Source organism: Balaenoptera ricei, chromosome 2 (genome assembly GCF_028023285.1).
Source record: "Balaenoptera ricei isolate mBalRic1 chromosome 2, mBalRic1.hap2, whole genome shotgun sequence".
Taxonomy (NCBI): domain Eukaryota; kingdom Metazoa; phylum Chordata; class Mammalia; order Artiodactyla; family Balaenopteridae; genus Balaenoptera; species Balaenoptera ricei.
The window spans coordinates 111,917,765-111,933,890 of NC_082640.1; the positions used below are offsets into that span (position 1 = coordinate 111,917,765).

General features: G+C 53.2%; 1 protein-coding gene across 3 annotated transcripts in view; it reads right to left on the reverse strand.

The window, feature by feature from the left end:
• Window positions 1–16,126, reverse strand: part of TEP1 (telomerase associated protein 1) — a 40,420-nt gene that overhangs the window by 6,468 nt on the left and 17,826 nt on the right. For all 3 annotated transcript variants that reach the window (XM_059913724.1, XM_059913726.1, XM_059913725.1), the window contains 29 exons: window positions 14,865–15,033; window positions 14,219–14,377; window positions 13,685–13,762; window positions 12,024–12,154; window positions 11,638–11,697; window positions 10,253–10,411; window positions 9,358–9,534; window positions 9,052–9,172; window positions 8,362–8,486; window positions 7,978–8,091; window positions 7,766–7,883; window positions 7,414–7,608; window positions 7,113–7,288; window positions 6,870–7,026; window positions 6,581–6,760; window positions 6,021–6,113; window positions 5,595–5,727; window positions 5,305–5,455; window positions 4,920–5,053; window positions 4,646–4,734; window positions 4,243–4,357; window positions 3,560–3,800; window positions 3,241–3,364; window positions 2,200–2,324; window positions 1,980–2,079; window positions 1,615–1,770; window positions 1,269–1,481; window positions 898–1,051; window positions 576–788 (listed from right to left, as the gene is read on the reverse strand). In XM_059913724.1, the coding sequence (XP_059769707.1) occupies window positions 576–788; window positions 898–1,051; window positions 1,269–1,481; window positions 1,615–1,770; window positions 1,980–2,079; window positions 2,200–2,324; window positions 3,241–3,364; window positions 3,560–3,800; window positions 4,243–4,357; window positions 4,646–4,734; window positions 4,920–5,053; window positions 5,305–5,455; window positions 5,595–5,727; window positions 6,021–6,113; window positions 6,581–6,760; window positions 6,870–7,026; window positions 7,113–7,288; window positions 7,414–7,608; window positions 7,766–7,883; window positions 7,978–8,091; window positions 8,362–8,486; window positions 9,052–9,172; window positions 9,358–9,534; window positions 10,253–10,411; window positions 11,638–11,697; window positions 12,024–12,154; window positions 13,685–13,762; window positions 14,219–14,377; window positions 14,865–15,033 (4,160 nt within the window). The remainder of the gene's footprint in view (window positions 1–575; window positions 789–897; window positions 1,052–1,268; window positions 1,482–1,614; window positions 1,771–1,979; window positions 2,080–2,199; window positions 2,325–3,240; window positions 3,365–3,559; window positions 3,801–4,242; window positions 4,358–4,645; window positions 4,735–4,919; window positions 5,054–5,304; window positions 5,456–5,594; window positions 5,728–6,020; window positions 6,114–6,580; window positions 6,761–6,869; window positions 7,027–7,112; window positions 7,289–7,413; window positions 7,609–7,765; window positions 7,884–7,977; window positions 8,092–8,361; window positions 8,487–9,051; window positions 9,173–9,357; window positions 9,535–10,252; window positions 10,412–11,637; window positions 11,698–12,023; window positions 12,155–13,684; window positions 13,763–14,218; window positions 14,378–14,864; window positions 15,034–16,126) is intronic.

The following is a 16,126-nucleotide window of genomic DNA, read 5'->3' on the forward strand; positions in this document are numbered from 1 at the left end:
GGAGGCCAAAGACAAAGGCAATCATGGGGGCTGAAGGTGATGTCTGAGGGCACAGCTCCAAGGGAGGGACGCCGTGAGTCCCACCCAGGCCCTGGACGAGGACCAGTCACCATGTGAGGGCACAGGACAGGAATGCCAGGCGCTCCCAGCTCCGGCTCTGCGGCTGTCTCCTTCTAACTCCCGACTGCACCTCCGCACCCTCCTCTTCTAAAGTGCACAGTGTCACTTTGAACAAGCCTCTTACCTAGAGAGGACTAAGGCCATTTTCACCTTAACGTCTCTCTCTTCTCCTAAGGGAAACCCATCCCTTTTACACAGCAAAATCCCCCACTAGGTAGAAACTCAAAGGGTGACAGGAATTACAAAGAGGTCCCAGAATCAGGGTTAGGGAACAAGAAGAAACAGTCTAGACTGATTATGCAAGATAAATGCATTTAAAAGCACTTTGCAAGTTGTAAAAAAAGTTATATAGGTGTGTGTATTTTCATGCATACATATACGTACAAATTGAAGAAAGGTGTCAGCATATTTGAAAGGAACAGTGATTCACGACCCTGCCCATTGCCCAGCCGTACCTGAGGCAGCAGCCAAGAGTTCCTGGGACGTGGCCAGTGCCAGCACAGGCTTCCGGTGTCTGGACAAGCGCCAGAGGGACTGAAGGGAGCCTCCCTGGAGCATCCAGCCCTGCAGGGTCCCATCTTCTGCACCGCTCGCCAACACCTTAGGGCTGAGCCAGGCCAGTGCAGACACTGCCACATCTAGCGCTTGACACTGAGCCCCCTGGGAACCTAGAGAATGAGGGACAACAACAGAGTAAGATGCTTGGAAAGGGGGCCAGAGTTGGGGGAGAGGGGCCCTTTCCAGGCTCAGACACTCCAACCCTTCTCCCTCCAGTACCTGAAGAGATTGTGTAGATCCGAATGCCATCTGCTCGGTACCCAACAGCCACCTGATCACCATCTGGGCTGAGGGCCACGGAGAGGGCAGAAGAGAGAGAGGGGGAACCTAGGCGCCCACGGGGACGACCCAGAGACCCGGACCACACCTGAACCTGAGGGCCAAGAAAGGGGCTTAAAGATAACCCACCCCCCATTAAAGTCCTCCTTCCAGAGACTCGTCTCCGAGAGCTACTGTGCACACACCGCACCCCCTCCCTGTAGCACAAGCTCCTCCAGACGCCTCGGCAAAGGCGCCACCCTCCCCCAAATAGTCCCACACCTTTGCACCCCCCCTCCTCATAGCCCACCACCAGCCCTCTGTAACCTGACCTTGCCATCCTCTCCAGCCGTCAGTAACTGGCACCCAGCACGCAGGAAAAGGGCAGCAGTAACAAAGCCATGGTGCGCAGGGAAGGCAGCCAGCCGTGTCCCCTCCTGCCAGACCCAGAGCTCCACCATCCCGTCCAGCCGGCCCACAGCTACAGCCCGCCCAGACACACTGAAGGCCAAGGCACGGACAGAGGCTCCTGGGGCCCCCAGTTCCTGCGTGGAGAGGTAGAAACTGGAACGTCAGGGCCCTGCTCTCAACCCAAACCAAGAGTGACCCAGGATGCAGGCGTCCGCCATTTCCCACCCTCCCGCGCTTCCTTCCCCAGGGCCAGCCGGCTCCTCTCACCTTGGTGACTTTGAGCCCATCCACCTGGAAGAAGCTGAAAGTGCCAGCCCAGCTGCCAACGGCTATCACCTGCCCCTCTGGGTGGAAAGCGATGCAGTTGAGGGGCTTGGGACAGGTGTGCTGGGAGGCCAGCTGCCCGCGGACTGTGTCCCACAGCTGGAGGAGAGAGACGGGGAGGAGGACTCAGGGTGCTGAACACAGATGCCTGAGCTGCTCAGTCCCAGAGCTCCAGGGGCCACCTTGTCCAACCCCCTGCCGTCAGCAGGCCAGGACGCCAGAGCCTCTGCCGCGCTGAGGAGAACAACCTCACAGGGCTGACTCCGAGTTCAGGGCCGCTTTCACCACCACAGCCCCCTGGTCGTTACCTTCAGGCCTCCCCCCAGGCACACGGTGGCCAGAAGCCGGCCGTCTGGGCCCAGGCAGCAGCCGGTGATCTGGTGCTGGTGAGCCTTGATCTGGAGCACCCTATCCCAGGGAGACAAGGTCAGGGGCCCCGGGCCACAGACTCCCTCCTCATCCCCCTCCCCCCCTGGGCTTCCAACAAACAGGGACGGCCCTCCCGCTGAGACGTGACGAGCCCCTTACCGACAACCGTGCTGCAGGTCCCAGAGCTCCAGGAGCCCGTCAAAGGCAGTAAGAAAGAGGGCGTTGTCGGAGAGGAACGAACAAGAGGAGACCCCATCACAGCCACTCACCACAGACCTCTCCTCCTGTGACAGTGAGCGGGGAAGCGCCCTCAGGACACTCCCCTGACCACTCCATGTCCAGCCCCTCCGAGCCCCAACCAGGAAGGAGGCAATGGCTAGAAGGGCTGGAGCCCTTAGCTCTCCACACTCCCTGCTAAGTCTCAAACTCTGGCCCTCTGGCCCCACAGCAGGAGCCCCTGTGAAAAGTGCAAAGCTTTGGGCCCTACTCCAGACCTAGGCCAAGCTCGAACAGCTTCAAGTGGGACCTCACGATCCAAGTGAGGTCACATCGTCCCCCTCACTTCAAACCCCATACGTAACCCCGAGTCACAGAAGGTTTGGTGCTTCTGAGGCGGGAATGACGTCACACACACGCCTGTGGGGGGCGGGGGGCACTGACATGGGCGGAAGAGGAGACGGCGGCTGTGGCTGCAGAACCCACCTCTCCAGCCTAACCTACTACCGCCCTGTCTCACACACACTCTGCTGCCACTGTTCTCAGCAACTTAGAGGGAACATCCCCCCAGCGTCTTCGCCCGGGCTCCTCGCTCGACCCGGAACCCCTCCCCCTCTCCATCCTATGTCCTCCAGTAACTGCACAACTCACTTAGCTCTTACCTATGCCACATGGCTATGTTTTGGTTACCTTTTTACCTTGTATGCCTTGTTTTTCAACAAAACTGACCACCTGGTGGGCAAAGACAATGTCCTAAGCCCCGCGTTCCCTGCAGTGCTTAGTACGGTGCCTTGGAAAGCAGGTATACAGCAAGCATTTGCTGTGGGATTGGTTTTTCTGACCAAGCCCTTGTGATCTGATGTGAGGAAAGTAAAGTTGCTGAATCAAATAGGGTGATAACAGGTGGGTTTGGCTTGCCTCGGGCTTGGGGCGGGACGTGAGGCTTTTCTGAAGGTAAATCCCACCCCGCCTTGCGTGTCGTACCTGCCAGGTTCTCAGGTCCAACAGGTAAACCGTCCCACTGGCAGTGCCCACAGCTGCTCTTTGCCCACTGGGGGAGAAGGCCACAGCTGCGGGGGATGAGGAAACTGCCAGGGACAGGCTGGAGCTAGAGGAAGAACAGCAAGAAAGGGAGGAGATGAGGAATGAGGGGAAGGAAGAGGATGGGAATTCGTTTCTGCATTTCTGGGCCTGAATCCCCCTCTCCATGGTGACTGCGGTCTGTTCTTTACTCTCCAGTTTCAGAGAGGGCTGCAGCTTGCTCTCTGGCAGGTTTGCCAGCATCTGGGGTCAAGGGTTTTACCTTTGCTGGCCCCTCATGGTCTGGGGTTTATTAAGCCAACGTAGCATGTGCTGGAGGTGCCATCGCTGGGAGAGCTGGGGGGCCTGGAGGCAAAGGGGCGAGTCCAGAGGCTGGTTGGCTGCCTGCTGGTGCAGGAGCAGTGGGTACTGGCTGAGGACTGAAGCCTGCTGCCTCAGGAAGGTGTGAAACACAGCAACATCAGCCTCAGGAAGCTTCTGTTCCTCGTCAGGGACTGAGGAAGCTATAGAAGAGATGTGGGGTGTCACTGGAGAGCCAGCCTGGACCCCCATTCACCCCAGCATCAAGTCAATCATATGATGTATCTAAAATGCTAAGTCTCAAAGTGTGGCCCCCTGGTCCCACATCAGGAACATCTGTTAAAAGGACAAAGCTTTGGGTCCCACTCCAGACCTAGGAAACCAGAATCTGGGGATGCAGGGATCAGCAGCTTCAACAAGTTTCCCAGGTAATTGTAGGCCCACTAAATAAAGTGTGAGAGCCTCTGGTTTAAGAGACCTAAGCAAAAGGTCTCCCGAGAATCACTTGCTTACCCTCTTGGCCTCTTCACCTTGGAACAGAAATTCAACTGTTCTTTCCATTACACCTCCCTCTGAGCAGGCCCCCCCATGAACACACCCAGGAGCCACAGCTTGGAGAAGACTCCACCCAGTAACTCATCTCACCATAGAGGGCATGGGCCTCCAGGAGCTGAGAGATCAGACCCAGTTCCAGGTGTGCGGCCACCACGTGGAGACTGGTAAGGAACTTTGCAAGAAAGCCACGGTTCCCGCTCTGGAGCTGGGAAAAGTCAGACTGGATTCATGAGGGATGTGATGAGGCTGGTGAGGAGGGACAGTCTAGTCTTGGACCCTGCCTGTGCAGCTAAGACCTAGACTTAGGAGCTGGGACAAAGGACCTGAAGGACGAGGGCAGGAAAACTGAAAGGAGAAAGGTACACGGCGTTTGGGAAGGCGGTGGGGGTGATAACGGCAGTGGGGATGATAGTGGCGGTCACGGGGGAGAGGGGTCTCAGAAGAGCCAAAGAAGTTCCTTGGGAGAGGGTGCCTGTAGGGTCTGGGGACTAACCAGGTGATACGGCAGGTCTCCCAGAGCTTCAGGAGGGCAACTTCGGAAGGTACCTGAGGCATCAGGGTCACACGTCTTCCAGAGCTGAGCTGCAGGTGTGGGTCACAGGAACAGACACTGAGACAGGCTTGGCCCTGAAGCATCTCCAAAGATCACATCCCTCAGGCTACAGCAAGAGCCATCCACCCCCTGGGGTAGCAGGTGAGAGGGCCAGCCGATGTGGAGCGCCAGGTCCCACGGTCAGTGTCCCGGGGGTTAACTGGGCTACAGTCACCTGCGATGAGGATGTGTGCCGTCTTCTCCAGCTCTGGCCTCTTCCCATAGCGGCATTTAGCGGCTGTTCTCAGGGGCCCATCACGGAGGCAAAGCCGGGCACCAGCGCGCTCCAGGGGTCCCTCCCCTAGCAAACTGATCCCATGTGAGGGAGAGAAGGCAGGACAAGAGGGAGGAGGCCTGTAAGTGAGCGTCTGGCACAGCTGTGGGTTCCCATTCCCACCTCAAACAGTGGTAACTTGAGTGACAGCCATTCAGGGTCTGGGAGACAAGTGTCAGGGGCTATACGGAGGGAAGGGTAGGATGAAGAGAGGATCACATGGGGCCCTGGCTCAAAGACAGGGAGGCACAGAAGTTAGTGGGAGCTCAGCTGGGGGCACCTATACCTGCGCAGACTCTGGACGAGGTAGGCCAACGAACCCATGGGGTAGGGGTCCCCGCTGTTACCAGCAGCCACTGCTTCTTCCCAGGTCTTGGTCCCCCTGGGAAGTATCCGCCATGCGCTCAACACTCCATGCAACTGGTCCACAGTCAGACCTAAAAACCCAAGCTCTCTGAGGCCCTAAACCACGCAATGTACCCATCCCCATGACACCTAGTCCCTCCTTGCACCGCTTGCTGAGGCCCCAGCTGAACTGAAGGTCATCCGACCCCTGAACCCACTCCAAGTACTGACCGCTGCGTGTGACCTCAAGAGTGGCCAAGGCCTGGGGAAAGACATCAGGGCCATGCTCTTGTTCCAAGGTGCCCAGGATGTGCTGCAGCAGCAGAGGGACAGTAGCGGGCAGGGTCCGGAGTCTCTCAGACACCTGGGAGGGGACAGGGAGGGGCCTGAGTCAGTCAGGGGAGGGGGAGAAGCAGCTTTGGTTGTGTAGGGGAGGGGACAGCAGAAAAATCCGTGGGAAGGGATGACAAGGAAAGAGCGACACTGGTGGGAGAGAAGCAGGGCTGGGGGGTGTGGACGAGGAATGGGTGATCACACGATGGCAAAGGATGAGGGTGGGAGAAGGGGAGGGATGGGGATGCAAGGGGCTGAGTGGAGACTGGGAAGTGGGATTAGGACTTAGAAGATGAAGAGTGAGCGTTCACATCCTCCACTGACCTGCTCAAAGAGCGTGAAGAGCCTCAGGTGATCAGTGACCAAGCGCAGGTAGAAGGGCAGGGCTGACCCTCGCTTCACCAGCAGCAGCTGCATCTGAAGACTCAGAGGACTCAGCACAGGGACCAGAGAGCCTGCCCACAGCCAGCCCTCCACCCGCTGCCCTCCGTCCTGGCACCAAGCCCAGTGCAGGGCAGCTTCTCCTCTAAGAGCCCCCACCGGGGAAGAGACCCGTGGCATCACCGCAGGACACAGCCATCCCTGCCCTGCACTGCTCTAGCCAGCCAGCTCCGCTTTCAGAAAACCCCCCGTGGTTCAGCCTACCCCATTCGACAGCCACAGCTTTCTCCTGCCCTCGCCCGGACAGGCCCTGGAGAGGCCATTCACCAGGAGAAAAGGAATGGGTGACATTATAAGGAATCGCAGTTATCTTATTGACAACTTCCCTCGGCTGAGAAAATGAAGGAGCTGGTCTGCGTGGGCAGCTGCTAGCTTCAGCACCCAGGGTTCTCCCAGCTCCCAGATTCACCCCACACACCCACCCGCCCTGGCCTACACCCAACCTGGTTGTTAAAAGGTGACTCTTCCAGCCGCTTCCCGTACAGGGCCAGCTCCTCTCGCACCAGCCGGGCCCGGGCAGATGGCTCCAGAGGCCCCAGGGCCACCACATGGGCACCTCGGCTCTGCTCAAGTGTCTCCCCCAGGGCGGAATCACTGGACACACTCAGCACCAGGTGCACCCACTGTGGGATTTGGGCAACGGGGTAAAAGCGTTGAAGGAAAAGGAGGAGAAGGCTGTTGGAGAGGTCCCCCTCCCTACTGGGTCCCACCCCACCTCCTTCTCACACTTACCCGGGGGAGGGTCTTAGGGATCCAGTCCGAGATCAGCCGCCCATGCTTGTCCACCAACCTGTCGGCCCCATCGACGATCAGCACCAGAGGCTGGCCAGTTTTCAGGGACTGAGCAGACTTGGGCAGCAGCCTCTGCTGCAGCTCCCACACCAGGCCCCTGTGTATGGAGGAGGAGGACCAAGGTCGGCAGGGGTGGTGTCAAGTGCTATCAACAAGGCTGGGCTAAGTGGGGGAGAAACACACCGGTACGTGCTGGGGAGGGCACTTGGCTCTTGCAGCTGGCTATGCAGATAGGCACAGAGGCGTCTGAGCAAGATGAGGACAAGACCCTGGTCAGGGCGGGCCCCTGAAAAGTGGAAGAAGACTAAGGGGGCCACCGGGGCCCCATCAGGAGCTTGCAGGGCTGACACAAGGGATGCCTGCATGGGAAGAGACCAGAAAACACGGTCACATTTCACATGCACAAGCTCCCTGTTTCCCACCTCCTTAGCCCTCCTGAGCTCACACAGCCCTCCCTCCTGTCCAGGCCTCTGAGACTCTGTACCAGGAAGGTGGTCTTGCCCTGTCCCGACTGCCCGGTCACCAGGCTCAGCCTCCCCTGGTGCCGCATCAGCTTCTGCACTGTGTCCTGAAGCAGGCGTGGTCGGGCAGGGCTCGGTGGGTTCTTCAGCTGCTGAAAGGCGGCCTGGACCAAGTCATCATCCTGGATGGGCACTGGCTGCTCCGGCTGGGCCGCAGGCTGAGAACACATGGGGCGGTGACTATCTATACTTCCATGCTCCTCAGGACCCCAGGCCTAAAACTCACTGTGTCCCCACCAAGTTACCTCCCACCCAGGACTATCCGGCCCACCCTACCCCCTCTCCACTCCCCTGGCCACCAGAGCTCCTGCTGACCTGTAGATAAAGCTTCTGGATCATATTCCACACATCCCGCAGAACCAGCTGCCCAAACTCCTCCAGCTCCCCAACATAGGGCCGGCCAGCCGCTACACCACCCCACTCACAGCGGTATCTGTAGGCAAAGCGAGCACAAGCGGGGTCACAGCAGGCCGGGCCCCCCTCACCACCTCGCTCCGTGCAGGTGCTCCCTACCTCTCCCAGCTCACCTGCGACAGGTGATCCCTTCCTGTCTGCTCAGGTAGCTCTTCAGTTCTGAGAGCCGATGGGCAGCCTCTTCAGACTCAGAAATAAAGTCAGACTTCCAGGCATCTGGCACAGAGCTGACCACCAAAGATACCCCAAGAGTGGGGCTGGATTCAGACCCCAGCCTCTCTCCATCCCCAACCACCAGACCTGGCTGTGGTTCCCTGAAACCCCTCAAGTGGAGATCTCCTGCAAGGCTGCTTTGGTGCTGCAAGGCAAGCCCTCTGGTCCCTGTTTCTCCATTCTAGGTCCCCCTCTTGTACTCTGAATGTTATGGACAGAACACACGTCCACTGAGCCTGTCTGGCCTTCTTTGGAAACGGAGGCCTGGAGGCAACAGAAGGTACCTGAGGAAGCTAGAATCCCGGAAGTAGATGAGAGGCTGGGCAGAGGGCTGCAGGCGGAGGCCCCGATTCAGGAACTGCATCACCTCCATCTCCGTCACAGAGCGACCTGAAGGGTACTGCCGGGCCTGCAGGCAGAGGCCAGAGAGCAGGAAGGTTCAGCCCTGGTCACACGAACCCCTCCTCTGAGACCTGCCAAGACCCCAGGGCCCCTTCATCTCAGTAATGTTCCTCTCTCCCTCCAGATACAAGCCAATAAAATACAGCTAATAGCTAACGTTGATTGAATGCCTTTCACATGTTGAGCATTTTTTTTGAGCATTTAAAAAATAGATTTCTAATTCTTATAATAACCCTGCAATGTAGACATCACTGTTTCTCTTTAATATATGAAGAAGTTGAGGCTAGATTAAGATAAACCGTTTTCCATAAAGCCGCACAATGACAGAAGGGAGATCAGAACCCAGCTCTGTCTGACGGCAAAGCCTAATCAGCCCTACCACTTTCCTCTTCGCACCCCATGGCCAACCCAGAGGTATTTCCCAAAGGAATTCCCTCATCTAGGACTTCATCACTCGCAGAACCTCCTACCTGTGTTTCACTTCAAGTCTCAAGGATCTGCCTGTGCAGAGTCCCAGGGTTCTAGACATACCGAGGCTTCTCGCATCCCTGCCCCAACCTTGTCTGCCTTACCCAGAGGAAGTGAGGATGGTCAGGGAGGCTGTAGTTGGGGGGAACATAGCCATAGCGGGAGCCCAGGATGCCCACAAACAGCTGCGAGTTCTCCACCTCCCCCAGGCACACTTCCAGCTGCCTGCAGGATGGTCATGGGGGCGTCGTGTCAGGGAGACGGGGCTCTGGCTCACAACCGATGGCATCCAAAGAGCACCCCGTACCCTTGGCACTCAGCCACCCTGCAGCCCCAGCCCTGCCCAGGTCAGCTCCCCAACTCAAGCCCCTCATCACCGACCCAGCCCCTCTTCTCTGTGGTCCCCATACCTGTTCCGACGGGTCTCCTCCTCGGTGACGCCCCAGCGCAGGTCGATGGCATGAAGGCTGATGCAGTGGGGGGCCGCTCGGGCCTGCAGTGCTGGCAGCAGGGACCTCAGCAGCAGGTCCCGCTCCCCATTCATGTCCCGGAAAGTGGAGGAAATGAAAAGCCGGACGCTGCGCCATCTGCAGGAAAGCCAGGGATCAGCCCACAGCCCAGCTCCACACACAGGGCTGTGACCTCTCCTCAGCACTGACAAGCCAGATACAGCAGACTGCAGGGGGGGAGTCCAGCAGGCCTCCAGAGAATAACCTGCTTGTAACCTCAACTGCAGAGCCTAGAAATTAAACCCCACCTGGCGACTGCCAGTGCGAGGGGCGCAGGTTCGGAGAACTAAGATCCCACGTGCCACGCGGCGTGGCCAAACATAAATAAATAAATAAACCCACTTGCCATTTCTCGGGCACCCCTCCTGTGTCAGCAATAATTATTACGCACCTACACTCTGCCCATGAAATGCTCATGACAGCACTGTGAGGTAAGCACAAGCATTACCTCCATTGTACTGATCAAGAAACTACAGCTTAAGACATCAAGCAACTAGCCCAAGTTTCAAGCTACTATGTGGCAAAGCCAGGATGGAAAAGCCAGAGCCTGCGCCCCTGAGCCCTCTGCCTGAGCCCTGGTGCCTGCCACGCGCCTCGCATCCTAACCCCTTTCCCTAGGAGAGAAATGGGCATGCTCACCGTCTGTGTTAGAGACACCCCTACCTGGGAAAGAGGAGGCATTCCTCAGCGAATAGAACAAGCAGCATCCCTACAGTCAGAATTTCAGTCACCTGAGTTTCTCTAGGTTTCGACTGAAGCCCCTCCCAATTCACAAAGGCATAAAACACAGACTGACCCAAGCTGGAAAACAGGAGCCAAGGGGCTTGGAGTATTCTCTTCCAGTGGCCGGAGAGACTGGACCTCTGTCTTCCCTGGGGGCGGTGGAATCTTGAATATTTTGTCCATTTGGCCTACATGTTCTAGAAGGCGGGAGGCCCCACGCTCTGCAATGAACCTGACATAAAGCGTGACAAAATAAATGAGAGCGAAATAGCAGAGTGAGAATCAGGAAGATCTTCCAAGGGGGTAGGGGACAAAGATATGGCTAGATTAGGTTCACCCAGTTAACTGGAGCTCCTTAAGAAGATGACCATAAACAGTAAATGTAGACTTAAAATAAGCGAGGCAGCAGAACCACAGGAATGAAAGAACAAAGAAGAAACCCAGTTATAGCCTCTTCTGCTGTGTGCATGGCTATCAGAGGCTTTCTGTTGAGCCAGGGGCGACTGGGCTGAATGAAGATGTAAAGATTAAGATTATTCCAGTCTGGGCTTGATCAGCTCTGTACCAGCCATGAAAGCTCCCTGGAGAGGGAGGGAAGTGTATGAGGCTTCCTAACAGGAGTAGGGGGCAATGGGTGGCATCCAAAGGAAAAGACAGGGGAAAAAAACAAATAAATGGGAATCCTAGTAGCGCAGAGAAAAACAAAGTTAAAAGATTTCTGGATCTGGCATAAATAAATAAAGTTAACATGGAATTTCCTCTGAAACGGAATGGAACAGAGGCCACAGAGAATGAATAGAAGTGACGTGACCAACTCTTGAGTTGTTCCCTTAAAAGCAAACAGCACAATCTCCCATGTCCCCTTTTCTCCTTTCCTGCTAGATGTAATACAAAAATAATGGCTGGAGCTGGAGCAGCCATCATGAACTATGAGGTGGAAGCAGAGTATTTGAGGATGGTAGAGCAACAGATAGAAGATGCCCAGGTCCCTGTAATACTGTGCTGTTGCCATGCCTTTTACAGCTGTAAAAGAGGAATAAACTTTTATCTTGCTTTAAAAAGGAAGTGGGGACTTCCCTGGTGGTGCAGTGGTTACGAATCTGCCTGCCAATGCAGGGGACATGGGTTCGATCCCTGGTCCAGGAATTCCTGATCCCACATGCTGCGGAGCAACTAAGGCCGTGTGCCACAACTACTGAAGCCCATGCGCCTAGAGCCCATGCTCCACAACAAGAGAAGCCACCGCAATGAGAAGCCCGCACACCACAACGAAGAGTAGCCCCCGCTCGATGCAACTAAAGAAAGCCCGCACGCAGCAATGAAGACCCAACGCAGCCAAAAATAAAATAAATAAATTTATTTTAAAAAAAGGAAGTGAACAGAGCAGAGGCCACAGATAATCTCTAAAAGATGTTCTAACAAAGCCCCCAACCTCTCCAGTGTCCATCCTGTACTCACTTCAGTATCCCGTCAGTGCAGCCTGAGAGTGTCACGTCATTGGGATTCAAATCTGTGTATCTGGTAAAGGAAGAGTAGTCACTACCAGTCAGAAACAGTGCCAAGAACACAGAGTCACCGCCCCTAACATCCTAGGATGGACACCCTACCTGTGCACTTTTAATAGGGTTCTGTGCTAGGCTGGGACTGGGGTGGACCATCACGAAGGGGTATGGAGCCAGCCTGAAGACTTCAGAGAAGGTTCTAGCACTTGAAGTGCAATAGAGGTAAGAGACAGAAATGGGGAGGGGCCTGGTGAGTGGGAGTGTCCCACGCTTTAGTAGAGGTAGACGGGAAATATGGATCTCTATCTGCTGGCACTGGGCAAGGAATGTGAGCGCCCTTACAGGTAACCTGTCCTTCTTAGGAGAACACCAACAAAGAGGCACTTGGGATTCACGTGCTGCCAGAAAAGCTGTTTGGCTGCATTTATCAGTTTCTCATTTGTAGTTTGGCCAAAGACGATGACCCTGTCCACCTGTAAGATGAAAAGGGAGGGGCTAAGATGAGGAACAGAGGGATAGTAGAGGTACCAAAGAGCTCAGGACATCAAGAGACAGGTCTCTGAGGACTGGGGAATTAGGAGAACTCTGAGGTGGGGGGAAAATGGCCTTTTCTGAGAGCACTCAGGGTGGGAAAGCCCACTCCACCCTGACTTGAGGGGCATCAAAGTAGAGTTTGGGGTTGGCAAGACATGGAAGCAACCTAAGTGTCCATCAACAGATAAATGGATAAGGAAAATGTGGTATATGGGATTCCCTGGCGGTCCAGTGGTTAGAATACTGTGCTCTCACTGCTGAGGGGCTGGGTTCAATCCCTGGTTGGGAAACTAAGATCCCACAAGCCACATGGTACAGCCAAAAAAAAAAAAAAAAAAAAGGAAATATGGTGTGTGTATGTGTGTATATATATATATATACACACATACATTATATATAAATGTGGTGTATGTATATACATTTAGTGTGTATATACATGTATACATACACACATATACACACACACACACACACACACACACACACACAATGGAATACTACTCAGCCATAAAAAAGAACAAAATTTTGCCATTTGCAGCAACATGGGTGGACTTGGAGGGCATTATGCTAAGTGAAATAAGTCAGACAGAGAAAGACAAATACTGTATGATATCAGTTATATGTGGAATCTGAAAAATACAACAAACTAGTGAATAAAACAGAAGCAGAGTCACAGATACAGAGAACAAACTAGAGGTTACCAGTGGCAGGGGGATAATATGGGGTGGGGGTGGGGAGGTACAAACTACTGGGTATAAGATAGCTCAAGGACGTATTGCACAACAGGCGGAATATAGTCAATATTTTGTAATAACTGTACATGGAAAGTAGCCTTAAAAATTGTATTACAATTTTTTTAATTTTTAATAAAAATAATAAAAATTTAACATAAAGTGGAGTTTGGGGTGGGGCAGTGTGTAGCTGGTCATTCAGGCTGACAAGAGCTGACTGTCAAACTTTTAGGAATTCTGTGAGCCAGCTGTTAAACACGAACCGCCATTAAATATTAAATTGTATAAGCTTATAATTGAATAAATTTTTTTAAAAACAAAGGTAATAAATACTAAAAAATCATTACTTCCTAATTATTTTACTACATTTCACTATTATCTACTCTTGACCTTATTTACATTTACTTTATCTCTACTGTGGAAATACTATACAAACTGTGCTACTGAGTACCTCTGAGTACCTCTTCCCCACTCTGTGTTCACTGACAGCACGTTGGTAGCTTGAAATCAGCCATGGAAGGAGTATTTACATCACGGAAATTAGCAAATGCTATTAACCAAGACTTATTTTTCCAGATTGCTGGTTGTTAAATATTTACCAGCATGCCACTGAGTAGGGGGTTGCAGCCAGCAGGGTATTGTGCATAGCGTGCAAGGACGCTTTGAGAAATGAGATACATCAGTGTGGAGGAGAATGTGGGGGAGGGGAGGGTTTCTCAGGGACTGGGCAGTACTCACAGGGACCCTTTGGGTAGCCAGGGACAGCAAGTACTTCCCAAAAGTAGGCAGGGACCATTCACACTTTCCATCTGACTCCTGAAGGAAAGAGACTCGTGTCGTGTGGTTGCATGGGAGATGATCATTAAACAACAAATACTATAGTCTGCTCAAGAAATCTTCAGAACTGAGGGAGTTCCCTGGTGGCGCAGTGGATTAAGATTCTGTGCTCCCCATGCAGGGGACCTGGGTTCCATCCCTGGTCAGGGAACTAGATCCCATGTGCATGCCGCAACTAAGAGTTCACATGCCACAACTAAGGAGCCTGTGTGCTGCAACTAAGGAGCTGGTGAGCTGCAACTAAGGGGCCCGGGAGCCACAACTAAGGAGCCCACCTGCCGCAACTAAGACCTGGTGCAACCAAATAAATAAATAAATATTTTTTAAAAAAAGAAAGAAAGAAATCTTCTAAACTGAGTATAACCAAGCCTTTCATAGTCAGGCTGTTCCCAGGCCTCTGTCTATTCACATATATTTGCACGGTGGGTGTCTGACCTGGACTTGAGCTTGGAGTTTGGTGGCAGTCTTCAGGATACCTTCCTCTGCCTTAATCACAGCAGTCTTCAAAGTGCCACTTCCACACAGCAAGAGATCCACCTGCTCTGTCCGTGTCATCATCATTGCAATCAACAGCAGCACATAGTTCAGAGGGGGCTGATTGGATAAGCATCAGGGTAAAATAAGACTCCCCTATTTTAGAATCCACCTTTGCCCACCCAGCTCTAGAGGCCAAACGTCTCCACTGGTTGGGGAAAAGTGGACAAAATCCCCAGTTAAGATGGGGCAGCTTCAGCAGCCCAGGAAGAGTTGACCAGGTAGGAAGGTGGAGAAGGGCCAGGATCCCTGCCCAAATTCAACACTGGGATGTAAGGAGGTAAAAGTGACACATATTTTGGTGACAGAAATTTAGAGAGTATTAAGGACCAGCCGAATGTGAAAGGTTAGTGCTATGATCCATGAACATGCTTGAGACCACATTCTAGGAATTATCCCTAGGAACCAAGGTCTGATCCTGGGAAGCAAATGCATGTCACTTATTTTAGTTCTGAGTGTTTGCCTGGGAGAACCAGGTCTGGGAACAGGACGCCTCTCAGGATCTCCAGCATCCTACCAACATCACCCCATCTTTTTATTCTTTTACCCCTTGTGGGTTGCTCTTGGGAAGGATCCTGTCTGCATCAGCATCTGTCAGATAGACCAAGAGGGTGCGGCCTGGCAGCGGGGGTAGGCTGTGTTTGACGGAGAGGTTCACAGCTGTCTCCAGGGCCTGTCGATACTGAGCCAGCATCGCACGGTCGCATTTCCACTGTCTGCAGGCAGGAAACAAACAGACAGGGGGGTCACTGTTTGCCACTTTGAGGCAGATGGGAAGATGAGAACTTGCCACTCAAGTATAAAGTCTTCACCCCCTCCACAGCCCATCTCCAATGTCAGTAGAGAAAACAGGGACAGAGCTTCCCTTGGCCCCCATTCTACAAGACTATCCTAATCCATTCTCATGGCAGGAGAGAAGTCATCTTAAGACCCCATTCTCTGAAATCGCTTGCCATCAATCCATACTTACTTCATGAGGCAAGATTTAAGGCTACATATTTTTACATTGTAATTTAAAGAACACATGCTAACTTCTTCCTCTAAAAAATGGCAATTAAAGGAGAAAGAATCGAACATTCATCCCACCTTTCCAAGACAATCTCTATTTCAAAGTAACTAAATAGCTTTAGTTCATGAGGGAACTTCTTTTTAGAGTTCCAGCTAATAAATATGGGAATGATAGAAAACCCCCATTCTGCAACTGCTAATGAAACAATTGATTCGGGCATAGACTATCAAATGGATAAACCATTAACTTTACAGTGGAGAAATCAGGCTACCATAACCTAAAAGCACTGATCAATCATCAACACTATGAGTGGGACCACTAGGCTTCTGGTGCCTCCTGATCCTGTGTCCTACCAGGAGACAAAAATTCTGGTGGACTTACTCATTGTGTACAAAGGATCACCTACGAAATATTCATGTAAGAAAAAAGTTAAATATGAATCTATTCAAGCTTTTAGAGATAATGCCCAGGGTACACGAAATACAGAAACAAGTGAGATGACACTGGAGAAGTAGACAAATCTAGAATATGGGACATTCTGTGGGGCCCCCTGAACCTGATTTCCACAGCAAGTCAATGGCATGAAAACAATTAAAAGATTTTAAGAGATTTAAGAAAATCTGGGACTTCCCTGGTGGCACAGTGGTTAAGAATCCGCCTGCCAATGCAGGGGACACGGGTTCAAGCCCTGGTCCGGGAAGATCCCACATGCCACGGAGCAACTAAACCCGTGCTCCACAACTACTGAGCCTGCGCTCTAGAGCCCACAAGCCACAACTACTGGGCCCGCGAGCCACAAC